The 17,058-nt window shown below is 53.7% G+C and overlaps 1 protein-coding gene across 2 annotated transcripts; it reads right to left on the minus strand.

Annotated features, from left to right (window-relative positions):
- Positions 1-1,438: 1,438 nt before the first annotated feature.
- On the minus strand, positions 1,439-16,933 carry LOC110082841 (uncharacterized). 2 transcript variants are annotated; one of them, XM_020800741.3, is made up of 7 exons: positions 16,768-16,933; positions 16,587-16,676; positions 10,461-10,550; positions 8,535-8,693; positions 7,435-7,586; positions 3,735-3,832; positions 1,439-2,923 (listed from the first exon to the last, which is right to left on the minus strand). In XM_020800741.3, exons 1-7 carry the CDS (start codon positions 16,832-16,834, stop codon positions 2,794-2,796), a joined length of 786 nt encoding a protein of 261 aa, XP_020656400.3. In that variant the 5' UTR covers positions 16,835-16,933; the 3' UTR covers positions 1,439-2,793. The 2 variants fall into 2 exon arrangements, with proteins under 2 accessions (XP_020656400.3, XP_020656401.3); XM_020800742.3 differs by having other exon boundaries at positions 1,439-2,942.
- Positions 16,934-17,058: the final 125 nt, after the last annotated feature.

Below are 17,058 nucleotides of genomic sequence, written 5' to 3' on the forward strand. Positions count from 1 at the left end.
TTTTAAAGGGAAGTCTCGTTTTGCGCATCTTTCCTTCTGAAGTGCTGTGCGAGACGTGCGGTTTCCTCAAGGGCTGCGCTCTGTTTTGTTGCCCGCCTTGCAGAGGCCCGAGTGGATCTCTCCGTGCAGATGGGGGGGGGATACCTTTGCCTTGGGGATTCCCAAACACTCCTCTGTGAGGCCCGATCGGACGCTTGTTTCCAGAAAGGACGGAAGCACTGGCAGGCAGGTGGGCTGAGCTTCCTTTAGGAGACTCTCTCTGGGCAGGGGGGTCACCCCCCCCATGTCCACCTGGAGCTGCAGGAACATCCCTACCAGATTTCCCCCCCACACACTGTCCCCAGGGCACCAGCTCTGGATGAGAGTTGCCAGTAAGCCCCCACCTCTCCCCTGGAACATCTCCCTGGGCTGAGGACTGCAGCAGTCCCAACTGCTGTGTTGGCAAGGCATGTCTAGCCTGGGTTTGGCTGCAGTGCAGGATGAGGCCTGGCTTGTTATGAGTCTCTCAACACACTGCCCTTCATCCTATACCATGTGGGGGTGGGGGGTTAAGTCATTGCACATTGCTTCAGGAGGGCTTACTCCAAAAGGCTCCAATGCTTTGGCCACCTCATGAGAAGAGCAGACTCCCTGGAAAAGACCCTGATGTTAGGAAAGTGTGAAGGCAAGAGGAGAATAATGGAGACGACAGAGGACGAGATGGCTGGACAGGGTCATTGAAGTGACCAACATGACTTTGACCCAACTCCGGGAGGGAGTGGAAGACAGGAGGGCCTGGCGTGCTCTCTGGTCCATGAAGGGGTCACGAAGAGTCGGACACGACTTAACGACTAAACAACAACAACTCTAAAAGGCAGCCTATCGCTTAATTTGTAAAAAACCATCTGGCAAATACAGGTGCCCCTCTCTGTTGGCCTGACCCTCGCCTGCCTCTCCTCCTCCAAGGGGAAACTCTGTGCCCTCTAGGATAATCAACCCCACCACTGCGCCTGGGGTGGTGTGTGTGTGTGTGTGCACTTCAGTTGGCAGCACTAATGGAGAAACCTCTGTCGAAACAGGCTGCTCTGTGGAAGGCCGGCGCAGGCTCCCCATCTGGTGCGGGTGCTGGCTCTGCCCCCCCCCGGCTGGAGACCCGGTGGTTCTCCACCAGTGTCTGGAAGAACTCCGTGGGGCTCCAGTTAGCGCCAGCCCGCCATCGTGCCCTCCTCCAGAGCAGCCCAGGAGCCCGTTCCCCAATTGGAGAAGGCTTGCGTCTTTGCCCTCCGCTGTAACCCCAAAGCGCATTCCGGGACTATGTTATGTACTAGCGTACTTATTATGCTGTCTGTTTCCTGGCCTGTCAGAACCGCTTGGACTTAACGTGCCATCATTCTCTCCAAAGTCGGATTCATGGTCACTGGCAGGGATCGAAAGAGGTACAAATAAAAGCCCCCAAGAGTCAGAAGGTTAAAACACAATTTAAACTAAAAGCACTGTTGGATTAAAAAGCCATTTAGGAGAAAATTGGTTTTAAAAACAAAACAAAAGCCCACCAATCCACTTGGAGCCTCTCCCTTGGTGTGAAATCATCTGAAAAAAGGTCTGCCGGAGTAAAATAGTTTTTTCCTGCTCATGGAAATATGGGATGGAGGGAGGGAGGAGGCCAGCCTAGCGCGTGCGCCTCCCGCTCCCTGTGGAAGGGAGTTCCATTGCCTGGGAGTCACTACCAAGAAGGGCACCTGTCCTGCTCTGGGCGCTTGCAGTGCCCTCTGGACTCTTGGCTTCCATAGACACGTTGAACACGATGGGAGGTTGGGCTTGGGATGTAGTTGTAGGCAGCCATGTTAGACCCAAAAAAGGACATACGTGTAAAAGGTGAAGAGAGAGAGTTCCGTTAAAGGCTTCCTGTTTGTGGATTGTTTGCAGAGAAACACTGGTGTGGCCACACGCCTGGCTTTGGTATGCTAAGTAACGGATGTATACTAGGAGGAGAGTCTGTCCCTCTGATCGATGGGGCAAGTGAAAACAGTTAGTCGCCTCTTGGTAAATTATAATCTCTCTGTTTCAAAGCTGGGCTTTTCTTTTCTTTCCTTCAATAATGTACAGTCTTACGTCCAGCAATCCTGTCCTGGTGGCTGGAAAGTTTGTCCATGGCTTCCTGAAGAAGGTTGCCTTCCTGATCTCTGGCTGGCAGCCACTTCCTCTTTGTCCAGAGCACAAGGCAGGCAGGCTGGGCAGGGAGAGCAGAGGCTGGGACATTGGGGAGCAGGCATGCAAGCCCTGGCACAAGGCAGCGGACCTTCTTCGGCTCCCGTAGTGGAGTCGTTCGGGTCGGTATGGGGGTCGGAGTGAGCCTCCCGATGTGTTTCTGGGACAGCCTTTCAGTGGCTGTTGGGTGAAAGGCCAGAAAGGGAACCTGCAGTGCAGGCGACAGCCCCCGCCTGCCGTGAGCTGGCGTGCGTTCCCTGTGGACGGCATGCTCTTGTCCAGACTTGAAAACATCTCTGTTCACAGGAAGCATCACAGGAAGCAAACTGGGGGCTGTGGTGGGGGTGGGTGGGGCATTCCTTGAGCAAGGGGGCCATCCACCCACCCTGCCTCAAGACATCCCCCTCGAGAAGCGCTGAAGACGCGCCATTTCGCTCGCAAGGTGAGCCCCGCAGGAGCCTTTGCCCATCTGCTGGAAGCTCCCCTAAGCACGGAGTCCTCTTGATGTAACACCAGCTGGCCATCATCCTGTGTCACAAGCCGGGACTAAAGCAGGGGGTTCCCCGAAAGCCCCAGCCTTGAAGGGCCGAAGGGCAGCCGCCCGTCTCAGGCCCGACGTTTCTTCCGCTCTGTCCTTGCTGCCTTCTCACAGATGTACTGACTTCTGGAACTGCAGGATTTGTCTTCTAATCTGCCTTTTACCAGGGCTGCACAATTGTAGTAGTAAACTGGAGTCCTGGAAGGTAGAGAGCAGCCTCGGGAAAAGAGCAGCCATGTCAGCTCCTGCCTTTCTTTCCCCTCCCGTCACAGACTCCTTAGCGCCCACCTTCTGCCAACCCCGTTCTTGCGCGAACAGCGGCTGTCTGCTGGCCAGGGCCCACCACTGGCCCTTCTTGCCCGCCACGGTCTTCCTGGCAAGGGATCTCGGTAAGAGGGGCTTCCCCCTACCCACCCCACCCACCCCAATCTGCAACTTTTTTAACAAGCAGGGCTCCCAGGGATCCGACCCTGCAGCGTCCACGCGCCAGGTGTATTAAGACCTGAGCCCCAAGCGGTGGCCCCTTCCCTGCCCCAGAGCAGGCTGCGGTTGCTGGCCTTCCTGTGGGCGTCCTGGTCTCCAGAACGGGTGTGGGGGGTGGGCTTGCTTGGAGCAGCAGAGAAGCTGGGGGCGGGGCAGGGAGGGGCACTTGTTTCTCCCTCCCCCTCGCCCCAAAGTGCCTTTTCTCTGAGGTGTGGGATAAAGACCGTGCTGGGCAGGAGGCAGAACAGCCGCCGGAGGGAGCAGCGCCCGGGCCTTGGTCTGCGGGAGGCTACACCTGAGTGGAACGAAGAGGGTTGCAGGAGCCTTTCCCTGAGGCCTCGGAGCCTCTTGGTGGCCAGAGGACAGGGCGGTGGGCCGGCAGCCTCCTAAGGCAGGGTCCTCTATCGCCAAGGGGGCAGGACCGGGCAAGGTTGTGGGTTCTCATGGCCGAAGGACTGGGGCTCTGTCCGTGGTTCCCTCCCTGCCAGAGCCATTCCTGCGGGACCGTCTTTTGTCCCAGACTTACCAGGAAGAGGATGAGCCGTCAACCCAGACCCAGGATTGTCCTTTTTGAGACTGTATCATGCGCAGTCCGATCCAATAATCGGATGAATATAGAAAACCCTTGAGTGAGGAGATGAAAAGAGGAGAAAGGGTTGCACCAGATACAAAGGTTTGTACAGGATGTTTAAGCACAGGCTGCTTTTTCTAATCACCTGGATAGACAGTTCAAGTGAGAGGATAACTGATGACGGGACAGAATGACTGGTGATTCATGCTGGTGAAGGATATCAAGCGCCCATGAGTAGCCCTGTGGAACTGGAGAAGGGCTTCCTTTCATTCCCATGCCAATCCCAAGAGTGGGGGTTGGGAATCTTGCAGAGTCAAGGAGGCAGTCAGTCGTTGCCGGAAGATGGTTTTGGGCGCTGGATATGGGAGACGCTTGCTGCATTGAGAGCAGCCCCAGGGACTGTCATTCTGCCAAAACCCTCTTGGGCCTGATGGGTCTGGATCTGATGCCACAGTGCCCTGTTTTGGTCTCAGGCTGAACCCTAGCAGGGTTTCCCCAAAAGATCCTTGGAAGTATTTGGAAACAGAAGGCTGCTGGGCTAAGGATGCCTTCGTTCTGAACTGGTAGGGCTGGAGACCCCCACCTTGGATGCACCTCTCAGTGGGTTGATGGGGTTGGAGTGTGTCAGAAAATCTGCAAATAAAACCATCCAGGAGGCCAGACTTATGATGAACCCAAACCTCCATGTTCTCTCTCCTCCCCCCCCCCACCAGCAGCACCACCCAGGGCAGAATGGCCACAGCTGAGAAACCACACTGAGAAGCATCCATTCTCATCAGGAGGATGGAAGTTCCAGCGGGACTGATGGGGGCAGAGAAACACCTGAAGGGAGCAACTAACTGGGCAACAGCTGTAGCTGAAGGTGATGCCTGCAGAGGATCTTCCACAGAAAAACAGTAGTGACACTCAAGCTAACCTTTGTTAGTATTTCACAGAAGAAAGCATTGGTGAACCACTGCTGAATCTTTCCTCCCTTGGAAAACCCTATGACAAGACAGCTCAAAATAAAACAAGAGATAACTGCTGGAAGATGAGACTCCTAGGTTGGAAGGCATTCAACCAGCTACTGGGGAAAAGCAAAGGGCAAATGGCACAGCTGCTAATGACACAATTAGATTAAAATGGTATAAACATCTAGTGGTCCAGCATGCACAGACATGAAAGTCTGATGCACATGCATTTGGAACATGTAATGTGAGAAGTATGAATCAAGGTAAACCTGAAATCCTACAACAAGAAATGTAGAAATATCACAGTACTTGGTGTAAGTGCACTAAACCGAACCAGAAGAAGACACTTTCTATCAAGTAACTAAAATGAGTTTTTATCTGGAAATGATTAAATCGAAAGAAACCATGGGGCTCTAATACAGAAGCAAAAGGTAGCACAAGCAATTAGAAGCTATAGGGAAAGCTGTGACCGAATAATATCAATTATACTTCTTGGAAAACCTAAGCATCATCCAAGTCTATGTTCTAACTATGGATACTGTAGGGAAGAAACTGTAGGGAAGAAACTGAACAAACACCAAAACGTGCTGATAAACAGAGGTGGCTGGAAGACAAATATAGGAAACAAAGCAGAACCAAATATTGTTGGAGAATTTGGCCTATGGATCAAAAACAAAGCAGAAGAATGACTCACAGAATTCTGCTAAGCCAGCGTCTATTTATTCCAAATACATGCTCAAGCATTGACCAGACAATTCTACGTGTGGAAATCATCAAAACATCATCTACAAAACTGGATGTAGTAAATGGAGATGCTGTCTTTGCGAAAAGTAGACCAGGAAGAGATTGTGGTACTAACCATTTTTGCCTTCATATCTTACTGTTGTTATGATTTTTATTGCTATAAATTGTGCAGAATGGCCAGATAGACAGTATAGAAGTCCAACCAACCAACCAATCAATGTAAAGCTGAAGAACACATGCACAAAAACATAGTGTCAAAATATAATTTCAATAATATTTCTGATTAATTTGAAGTCCATATGAAAGAATAGGTTTGGATTCCTAAACTGGACTGACTATGAACCTTGAAACTGTGGCTTGAAACCAGAGATGTTACCATGGAAGAACACACACAGAAACACACAGACACACACAGATACACACACACACACACAAAACTATTCCTCTCTTCCGTAAGAAACAAAGGCCTAGACAGATGACTGAGGAAACAAAATGGTTAATGATAGGTGAGAGGCAAAAGTAAAAGGTGACAGGAGTAGGATCAGGATCCTGCATGCAGCTCTTTAGTGACCGCCTGCCACATAGAGACAAAAAGAGCTATAATAGTGACCAATGTAAAGAAACAGAAGAACGAAAAGGGGAAAACCAGAGATCTCTTCCAGAAGATCCAAGAAATGAAAGGGAAACAGACCAAGATTAGGGAGGCTGAAAGATCAAAAGGGGAATGTATGAACTGATCAGGATAAAATAAGTAGAAACAATGTGTGTTATGTGGTTTCAAGTCACATCCCCTTTACAGTGACTGTAACAGGGGTTTCAAGAGAAGTCATACTGTGTATTTGAATGGTTTTACCAGGGGCACCTCTTGTGCGTTTCTGTGTGTAAGCAGAGATTTGAACCCAATTTTCTTGAGTTCTAGTCAGCCACTCTGTCCACTCCACCACACTGGAGGCCAGAAACAATATATGGAAGAACTATATGAAGAGATGCATGGATGACAGATTTCTTCAAAGAAGAGTAATTTGATAAAGAAAGCAAAGTAAAAACTATTACGAAAACAGTTGGGAAAAATAAATCACAGGGGCAAATGGGATGCCAACAGATTTATTTCAAGCTGCTAAGACTGAATCTATTCAAGTCCTAACAAGAATTTGCTAAGAGTTATACATTTAAAAAAAGGGCCTACAGACTGGAAGCATTCAATATACATTCTAATCCCAAAAGAAAGGAAATCCAAAATTACAGGAACTGTAATGAAAAGTAGACTGAGACTCAGAAGGAACTGAAAAAGATCCTAAAGTGCACAGCTGTGTCACTGGAGTACCACGGTTGTATTATCAGTTACTATGGAAGCATGTCAAAGGTGGACAGCAATAAGTCAGCAGCACATGACACACAACCAGCCTCCTGTCACAATAATTGAAGTGGCCAGATCTTGCTGGGCATGGAAGTTTCACGAGGAGAGAACGCTCCTGCCTCCTCTTGGGTCTCTGCACTTCCCCTCTGGGAAGCAAGGTCGCTCTGGGTTTGTTCCTGCCCTGCCCTGCCCTAACCCTAACTCTCTCCCCTGTCCTTGAGAACCATTTTTGTTGGTCCCCTGGGTGCATCCAAGGTGGGATCCTTGAGGGAAACCGAGCAGCGGGGCCACCTGTGCTTCTGCCAAGATCCTCCCCCTCTTCCTCCTCCCGGCTTCATTCCCCCCCTTGGGAAATTCGCTGGGCTGGGCTGATGTCCCCTCTCCGCCCTGAAGAAGAGGCGGAAGCGGGACTGCCCCGGCCAGACTTGCTTCTTCTCATCCACCCCTCCCCCTCCACCCCCCCCAGCTGGCAGCAGCGAATCTCAGCCCATGCGTGTCCCCCCCCCCTTCCCTGGTTGTGAAGGACCAGGCGCGTGACTGCCAAGGGACCCGGAGCTGTTCGCTACCCATACGACCGACGGTGTGATGACCTCGAGTACCGTACCGGGAGAGGATCCAGCACCGTGGGGGGTTCGAGGATGAGCAGCCGAGCCGCCTTCGACTCGCAATCGTTCCGGCTTTCTTCCCATTTCCTCTTTTCTCGGGAGAAAAACAGGCACCTCCCCTGGTAGAGGACCCACTCCTTGGGGCACAGGTCTAGAGAAGACAGAAAGGGCTGGCGGGCGCTCGCAGGTGCGCCCCCTTTCCCCCCCCAGGTGGTTGGGTCCCGGGGATCGGGGGCTCTTTCTAGGCAGTCGCCCCAGGCGCAACCTCACCACGGAGCCTGCACCTTCCCTGGGCTGAGGCTCTACCCACCCACCCCCCACCCGGTGCATGATTTCCCTGTCCCACGGGTTACGATCCAGCACGGCGCCGCCGGATGGAGGTACACCGGCAGGATTGGAAAGATCAGACCCAACAGGTCGGTTGCTGAAATTGCGAAGCGGGCGGGGGACGGTGTCCTTTGGCTCAAAGGCAACGAGGATGCCGCACGGCAGGGAGCCTCACCGGTCCCAGACCGGAGGCAGCCGCGGCCACCTGGCGTGTGAGAGGAGCGGCTGCCTCACAAGCCCTTCCCTCCGCCCACAGCCTTCAGAAGGGGCGCCGCTCCCAGGCAGCCCTTCGCCAGGGACTCTCGGGTGAAGGGGATCCCTGCCCCGCATGGAGCCAGTTTGGGAGGGGGCCCAGAGGGCCCGCGGCCCCAGCAAAGGGAAGCCTTGTCCCACAGCGGTGGGGTGCAACCCCCTCCTGCTCAGAGCATGCACACCCTGCAAGCAGAAGGCGCTGCGCTCTGAGTGAGTCCCCCAGGACTGTTGAGAGACGGAGGGGGCTGCAGGACGCTACTCCCTCCTCTCATCCCCCCGCCGCTTCCCCGGAATGGCCCATGAAACAACCTTGGCTCCGGGGTTCAGGACCAGGCCGGGGGGGGGGGTCACTTCCACCCATCCTTCTCGATTCAGGGGTGTCTTCGTCAGATTTCCCACTGGCAGCGGAGGGAGTCCTGCTTCCCCCCTCCTCGGGCCCCTCCCTCGGCCCTGGGAGACGGTGGCGGAGGCCGGGCCGGGCCCCACAGCGGGGACGAGCCGCCCGGGGAGGGGGGCTTACCCTTCCAAGCCGTGCTCCAGGTGGCGTTCAGACGGACTTCCCTGGCTTGCTGCTGCTGCTCCAGCTCCGCCCGGGACGCCTCCAGCTGCGCTTGCAGGCTAAGGCTTTGTGCCTCGTGAGCCCGGGAGGCTTCTTGCAGCTCCCGGGAAAGCTGCCAGTCTGGAAAATCACAAGGCACGAGCCCAGCAGGGCAGTATATGCGTGTGTGTGTGTGTGTGTGTGTGTGTGTGTGTGTGTGTGTGTGTGTGTGGCACCAGTGCCGACCTGACCCATTGTGCTGCCTGAGGAAGAGGACCAACAAAGAGCGCCTCTTTCCCTCCCCCGTCCCCAAACCATGGAGGCAACCAGCCAGGCTCTTCTCGAAGCAAAAGCAAAAACAGCAAAGCATGCTGCTTATATACCGCCCCCCATAGCGCTTCAAGCACTCTCTGGGCCGTTTACAAGTTAATTACGCAGGCTACACATTGCCCCCCACCACCACCCAGCAAGCTGGGTCCTCATTTTACCGGCCTCGGAAGGATAGAAGGCTGAGTCAACCTTAAGCTGCTACCTGGGATTCATCCTGAGGTCGTGAGCACAGTTTTGGCTGCAGTAGAGCAGTTTAACCACTACGCCACGAGGCTCCTCCAGGAAGCATTGCAAAGGAAATTGGGGGGGGGGGGAGCAGGGGAAGAATCCTCCAGAGTCAGGAGGGTCTTCCACCCTGGGAGCCGTCCTTCCCCTGCTTCTGCAGTTCCGAGAACAAAGACCTCCCTCCCGCCCAAGAGCCCTGGAACTTCTGAAGGAGCAGGAGGGGAGGGGGCCGAGTTTAGCCCCCCCCCCTTCATCTCACGCTTGACTTCCGAAGGGCAGGAAAGCCGCCAGGATTCTCCCGGGCGCTTGCTCTACATCCAGAGGGATGGGGACTGGGCGGCCCCCCAGATGTTGCTGGGTAGAGAGGGAGGGAGGAACGCGGGTGTGTGTGTGTGTGTGGGGGGAACTGCAGCCCAAGAACTCCTGGAGGGCCCCCTCTTTGCCCACCCCAATGCAGACAAGGAAGGTGTGCGTTCTCAGGACGCTCCCCGGGACTGGGGAGTTCAACGACGGGGAGCCTATCGCTTCCAAGAAGCAGCCCCCTGCCCCGCTCTGGCCCCTTCCTTCCTTCCTTCCTTCCTTCCTGGGAGGAGAGCAGGCGGTGAAGGACGGACGAGACCAGACCGGAGCCGGTGGGGGAGGAAGACCCTCGGAAGACCCTCGGAGCCTGTCTTTTCGAAGCGGAAAGGCCCTTGGCCAGCAAAAAAAAACACCCGTGCCGTTTTGGAGCAGTATAGGGTGAAAAGGGGCAAAACATTGATATTACTGGTCCCCAAGGGTGAAGGTGGCACCGGTGGGGAAAGTCCAATGTGCATTGCCTGTCGTCACAATTGAATGTATTCTTTAGTTTAGATTTTAATTTTGTTGTTTGTAATTTTTCTTTTATTCATTAATTAGAAGAAGAGGAAAACCCTTGGGAAGCGACCTGAAACCCTGCTCGGCTGGAAAAGCCCCTTTCCCCTGTGGTCCTCTTCCGTTCCTCTGCGCTCCCAGATCAGGGCAGGCACCTCTCCCACTAACCCCCTCCCCCCCAATGCCTGCAGTCTTGGGGTAGAGGCCAGCACATTAACCCACCCACCCCCCAGTGTCGCACTTGAAGGGACTCCAGGATGAAGGCGTGCAGTCTCTCTCTCTCTCTCTCTCTCTCTCTCTCTCTCTCACACACACACACACACACACACACACACACACACACACACACACAGCCCATACCTCCCCGTTCCAAAGAAAACAGGGCCACCTCTAGCAATAAATAATGCAACTGGGGAACTAACTTCCTGGTGATGCCAGGCCCTGCCAGACATCAGCTTTTGGCCTCCCACAAAAGTGACAGAAAGCTCAGGAGGCACTTACTTTTGGCTCCAAGTCCTACAACGGCAGCCAGGAGGAGGAGGGAAATGCCCACCAGCCCCAGCGCTATGGGCAGGAGCAGCCGCTTCACTCCTGCAAGAGAAACGTCTCAGAATCAGTGGCAGGATCTGAACACAGCTCTCTTGGCTCTTGGAAGCTCTCTGCGTGCAGAAAACTGCACCTCTTCCCTCGCTCAGCCCACTCTTGGGCACCCCGTTTCTGAACTGGGAGGGAATTTTAAAGTGAAAGGAGGGCGAAGCCCTTGGGGAGGCCAGTGCACTGGGGGAGGGGAGTAAATGTTTCTTCTGACAGCGTAGGGTCAGTTATTGCTCTCCTGATGAGGAACTGGGGAGGAGGAGCATGGGAACGACCCCGTTAGACTCTTCCATGCTGGATGAATGAGCTGCTCAGGAGTACCAGCAATTTCGATTACACACTGCATACCTATATTTTGACATTTCTGGCTCAGTTGTAGATTTTTCAGCCATCAATACAAATGGAGAATGCAGCTGCCTTTGTTGTTGTTGTTTAGTTGTTCAGTCGTGTCCGACTCTTCGTGACCCCATGGACCAGAGCACGCCAGGCCCTCCTGTCTTCCACTGCCTCCCGGAGTTAAGTCAAAGTCATGTTGGTCGCTTGGGTGACCCTGTCCAACCATCTCATCCTCTGTCGTCCCCTTCTCCTCTTGCCCTCACCCTTTCCCAACATCAGGGTCTTTTCTAGGGAACTTTTTTTATGGTCCAGCTCTCACTTCCATACATCACTACAGGAAAAACCATAGCTTTGACTATTCAGACTTTTGTTGGCAAGGTGATGTCTCTTGAGGTTTGTCATCACTTTCCTCCCAAGAAGCAGGTGTCTTTTAATTTCGTGGCTGTTGTCACCATCTGCAGTAATCATGGAGCCCAAGAAAGTAAAAACTGTCACTGTCTCCATATCTTCCCCTTCTATTTGTCAGGAGGTGATGGGACCAGTGGCCATGATCTTAGTTTTTTTATGTAGAGCTTCAGACCAATTTTTGCACTCTCCTCTTTCACCCTCATTATGAAGTTCTTTAATTCCTCCTCACTTTATGCCATCAGAGCGGTATCATCTGCATATCGGAGGTTGTTGATCTTTCTTCCAGCAATCTTAATTCCAGCTTGGGATTCCTCCAGTCCCGCCTTTTGCACAATGTATTTTGCATATAAGTTAAATAAGCGGGGACAATATACAATCTTGTCGTACTCCTTTCCCAATTTTGAACCAATCAGTTGTTCCATATCCAGTTCTAACTGTTGCTTCCTGTCCCACGTATAGGTTTCTCAGGAGATAGATAAGGTGGTCAGGCACTCCCATTTCTTTAAGGAGTGCCTTTATTAGACCACTAAAATCAAAGAATGGTTTAATGCTTTTATTTTCTTCAGGCTGCACCAGTAACCTGTGGGCAAGGCAGAAAGATGATAAACGAATGTCCCCCAAAAGGTACGGCATATGTTTGCCAGGCGTTCCACTCAGGTGAGTTAAAAGCTGCTCACAGGCCGGCTGTGGAGACATGGCTCAGGGCTTCATCCTGGTAACCAGGTGGTTGGAGATTACCACTCAGTACTTCATACAGAGGCAGTCCATTGCTCTGCATAAGCCTCCTCCTTTTTGGCCCAAACCAAAACCGTACCCCTACAACCTGCCTGTAACTAGCTTTAAACTCACCTTAAGGTGATGTCCGGCAAACTTTTTCCATGAATTTTTGGGAAATCCATTTGTAATTTCTCCACTGCCCACAAGTTAGTGGTGCATGCCTGAAGATGTAATTTTTAATTCAAGAAAGCTTGTGTAATGGTAGAAAAAGTCGACAACAGCAGCAAAATAGGAAGTCCAGATACGAGATGGACTGACTCCCTAAAAGATACCACAGGCTTGAGTTTACAAGAGCTGAACAGGGGCTATTGAGGACAGGACATTTTTAGAGATTGTGTATTCATAAACTGGAGAGAACTTGATGGTACACAACAACAACAGCAGCAGCAGCAACAACAACCGACTACAGGGTTTTTCTTTCTTTCTTTCTTTCTTTCTTTTTCTTTCTTTCTTTCTTTCTTTCTTTCTTTCTTTCTTTCTTTCTTTCTTTCTTTCTTTCTTTTTTTCTTTCTTTCTTTCTTTCTTTCTTTCTTTCTTTCTTTCTTTCTTTCTTTCTTTCTTCCTTCCTTCCTTCCTTCCTTCCTTCCTTCCTTCCTTCCTTCCTTCCTTCCTTCCTTCCTTCCTTCCTTCCTTCCTTCCTTCCTTCCTTCCTTCCTTCCTTCCTTCCTTCCTTCCTTCCTTCCTTGAGTCAAAATGACAGTGGCGTTCAATTGCCATCCCCTCAGTTCCTCCGTTTGAAGTCTTAGAGGCCTTTGAGGTGAAGACCTGGGACTTTGACATCCTGTTTCACAACATCAGCCCATTCTGTGGGAACGTCAGCCCAGTGATGAACTGCAGAGGCATTGAAACATCCGAGCAGAGGTTTGCATCAGATAATGGATTACTGTATCTTGGTCGTTGCAAGGCCTTCCTTTATTACCAGGAGGCTTGTGTTGCTGCAGAGAAGTCTGCTAAGGGCCAGGGAGGTTGATGACGGGATGGCTGATACTTTCTGCACATCCTCATCCTGTCCTCAGTCACGCCGAGTCTGCGCACAAGCCAGGGCCATGCCCTTGGTGTTTGGACAAGCCCCAAATCCCAACCCAAAGAGGCCAATCTGGACCAATTCGCATCAGGTCTGGATCAAAGCAGGACAAAGCCAGACTCAATTCATGGGCAAATGTACAGATCGGTTCAGATCTGGGGCACGAATCGCTTTAGCCAAGCAGTTTTTGTGTTTAGAAAAAGCAACGTTTAAATGGGGCTAGTATGCAGGCCCTCCAGGCAGGCTGTCTGGGAGTCAGTACGTTTACTGCCCTAGCCGTGGTCCCCAGGTTTCACGTACATCAACGGGGTGGGAGAAATGATCGATGTTTCCATTTTGCAGTCCTAGTCTTACTACTATGGGTACATCCTGAGAAGGCAGGAAAGGCTGAGGGGGGCAGGAGAAGAGGAAAACCAAATATGAGATGGACTGATTCCCTAAAGGAAGCCACCCCCTTGTGTCTTCAAGATCTGAACAGGGCTATCAAGGACCGGACCCGCAGGAAGCACCATGAATTTGCCATAAGTCAGAGGTGATTTAATGCAGACAACAACAAGTATTTATATTTATTTAAGACATTTTTACCCTGCTTTTCTCTTTAAAAGAAAGGTTACTTCATTAAAAGACAATATTAAAGCTAACGACAGTGCTTATACAAATACTAATACTACATGAAAAGACAGTAAACAAAACTAATACTAAAAACTTACTCAATGAACAACCGTTCATTAAAAAAACAACTCACTCAGCCAGTCACTGAGAGAAAGCGTGCTTGAGGAGAAAGGTCTTTGCCTGCTTGTGGAAAGACAGCAAAGATGGAACTAGTCTGGCCTCTTGTGGGAGGGAGTTCCAGAGTCTGGGAGCAGCCACAGAGAAGGCGGCCCTCTGTCCTGTATCCCTGCCAAACGCATCTGTGAAGGTGGCGGGACTGAGAAGGCGGCCTCTCCTGGTGATCTGAACACCCAGGCAGGCTCATAAAGGGAGACGCGGTCCTTGAGACAGCTTGCGCTCAAGCCGCTGAGGGCTTGATCGGTCAAGACCAGAGGTTTGAAGTGTGTCCATAGGCAGCCCTATATAGAGAATATTACAGTCCTCCGGCCGGGATGTCATGAAGGCATGTGTCACTGTGGGCAGATCAGACCTCTCCAGGAATGGGTGCAGCTGGTACACTAGTTTCAAGGGTGCAAAGGTGCTGAAATCTGGGCATCCAGGCTCAGAGGCCAAACCAGGAGCACCCTCAAGCTGCACACTGACGTTTTCAGAGGGAGTGTGACCCCATCCTGCAAATTGATCCAGCTCTGGGCACAAATCAGTCAGGAGTGAATTGCACTTATTGTCCTAAGTGCCCCCCCCAGCTTCCAGCCCAAACTGGAGCCCCAAAATCCACCTGAATCTCTATATTAGGCATCTGCATCTGAGGAGCCAGAATCCATTCAGGGTCGGCGTGAGAAGGCGGGTGTACCTTTTCAAAAGAGGGGAGACCCTGAGCTTCCTCCTCCTCCTCTTCCTCCTGTTTTTGAGATGGGTGGTGCTTCTCTGGCGGAGGCTTGCCCTGTGCATTTAGGACAGAGCACATGCCTGACTGGCCTCCCTTTCTGTGGAAGATGCACTGAGTGAGCCTTCAAGGGGCTGCTCAGGTCCATGAGATTGATGGCAATCCCAGAGGCTCATGCTGCAGGCCACCCCTCCCATGGGACCCTTTGACTTGTCACTGGCAGTTTTGGCAATGGGTAGTCTTAGGATAGTGCAAGGAACCCGCAAGGCCAGTTTGCAGGCTGGTTGGGTTGTAGAGGCCGGAGTGGCCTGTATGGCTCTGGAGCTGGTTGGACTCAGAAAGGGGGCCTGCTTGGCTGAGACGAAGGCCCCTCGCAGCCCCATCTGTGCAGCTGCTCTCCCCCTCCTCCTCTGCCTTGCACACACTCTCTGAACACTTTTACTTTAAAAAAAAGGAATGCATGCAATTGGGCTGCTTCAAAAACGGTCACACGTGGGTTCCCCCCACCCCCCAAGAGGCAGACATGGCCCCTCAGATATGTGGACCATCGGAGGGGCAGTTCCCATGGGAGTCCTCCCCCTGGAATCCTCCCCAGGACAGGTCCTCCTCATCCAGGCTCATGGTCCCAGTTCTGACAAAGCGAGGGTCATGCCAGTGGGGGATGGTGGGAGTTTTCATCCAACATGGGTTGGAAAAGGCTGGCTCGCTCCTGCCCACAAAAGCGCCTCTGAACGCGGAGCCAACAAAGCCTCTGGATCCCACCCAGGGTAGCCCCCCCCCCCCGGGCAGCCCCTGCCAGAGCCGGATCAGGAGTGGAGCGTCTGGGGCATTGCCTTCAGAAGGCCACCGGCCGTCCCAGGGCGCCCAAGTCTCCAAGGGAGCCTCAGGTGAGGGAAACAAGCAGCCCCACCTCCCGCCTCCCTTGCGCCCTTCCTTCCTCTCTCCCAGCTTTCTTTTGGAAAGGGCCACTTTTCCTTTCGAAGAGGGCTCCACATTCTCCTCTCCCTTTCGCATGGGAGGGGGCTTGTGCAAGGCTTCACAGCCGGACAGGAGGGAGAGGATACCACCTGCTCTGGATGCCCAAGTGACCCACGAGGGTCCTGGCAATGCGGCTTCTGCGGCGCCAGAGATTCTCAGGAGGGCAGAGGATGTGCCAAGACCCACGGAGCTGGAGGGGAAGCCAGGAAGAGGAAGGGCGGAGGCCTTGCTGGGAGCGTCTCCTGCAAGAGACCGTCCTGGGAGGAGCAACTCCTTGCGGGGTGGGGGTGTAGGGGGGGGCGATGGTTAAGTCTCAGAGCGGTTGGAAAGGGGAATCAAAGAGAAGCTCCGCTCCGCCCAAGCAAATCTGCTAGGCTCCGGGGGGTGTGTGGTCGCGCTCGAGGGATGGGTCCTGGGGGGAGGGGGAGCTCGTCCGACCTCCTGCTCCCAAGAGCTCCGAGGAGAGACGCACCTCCTGACCGGGCCCAATATCCGCCAGACGCTGTGCGGAAGGTGAGGGCAGAGCCAGGAAGGTCGAGCGCCGGCCACCACTTTCGCCCGGGCTTGGATGAGCTTTGCTGCGTCGCACCATTTCGTTCGCTTCCCCTTCGTGCCTCTAAAATATGACTCGCTTCTTCCAGGAGGAGAGCGAAGCCAGAGACGGCGCACCTGCCAGAGCGGTGGGGAGGATCCACCTGGGGCTGGGGGCGGAGGGCAGGTCTTGCGGCCGGGCTCACCTGCCAGGGCCACGCCCGAAAAGACCACCCCCGCCCTGGCACGGATCTGGGCAGCTCCCTCTCGGGCAGCGCCTGTGCGCAGGGGACAAACAGTGAAGAGAAGAGAGGATACTCTGGGTGGGTCTCTTTCTTCTCAGTCCCCCCCCCCGCCCCGCGCAGAAAGAAGTCCCTCGTCCCTCGTCGGGGCTTCCATCCTGCCCCCTCTCCTTGCCGAAGAGACTGAGCGGCCGGGCCGGGTCCCCTTCCCCTGTGCGGGACGCGAGCGCAGTGGGACTCACCTCCCTCCGGCCCCGGGCCGCTCCGGCTCTGCTCGGCCTGGGGGCTGGGCCCCGAGATGGTCTCGTAGGTGAGCTCCCCGTCGTCGGATCCTGCAGAGGAGAGACGGGCGGCAGCGTCTAGGTAGGCTCCAGTGGGGCAGGCCGGAGGAGGAGGGGGAGGCGGCCGGCTCGCCCCTCTTACCTTTTGGCTGCGCCGGAGGAGTCCTCCAGGAGAGGCTCAGGTCGGCGTAGATCACCTCCTGAGCCATCCCGCGGAGGTCGGACGGCGGCCCTCGGGCAGGGCCGGGAAGGCGACCAAGTGGCCCCTGCTTGCGCGATCGGGAACTTTGCGCAAAAGGGATGTGGTCGGGCTAAGCAGAAGTGCGTGGGAGTGCAAGGGCCTGCCCTGCCCGTCCGTCCGCTGCGGCTCCTCCTCCTCCCATTCGGAGATCAGAAATGGGGGGGGGGCGCTCATCCCCCTCCCGTGTGCATC

The sequence above is a fragment of the Pogona vitticeps genome, chromosome 2, assembly GCF_051106095.1.
Source record: "Pogona vitticeps strain Pit_001003342236 chromosome 2, PviZW2.1, whole genome shotgun sequence".
Taxonomy (NCBI): domain Eukaryota; kingdom Metazoa; phylum Chordata; class Lepidosauria; order Squamata; family Agamidae; genus Pogona; species Pogona vitticeps.

Bases quoted from the DNA above. Each gene is read 5' to 3' on its own strand.
- LOC110082841 (XM_020800741.3), bottom strand. From the start codon at position 16,834: ATGGCTCAGGAGGTGATCTACGCCGACCTGAGCCTCTCCTGGAGGACT. The intron at 7,587-8,534 runs GTAAGCCCCCCT...TGTCTTCTCTAG, and splicing joins CTGGAGCACGGCTTGGAAGG to ACCTGTGCCCCAAGGAGTGG. The intron at 2,924-3,734 runs GTAAGTCTGGGA...TCTACCTTCCAG, and splicing joins GACGGCTCATCCTCTTCCTG to GACTCCAGTTTACTACTACA.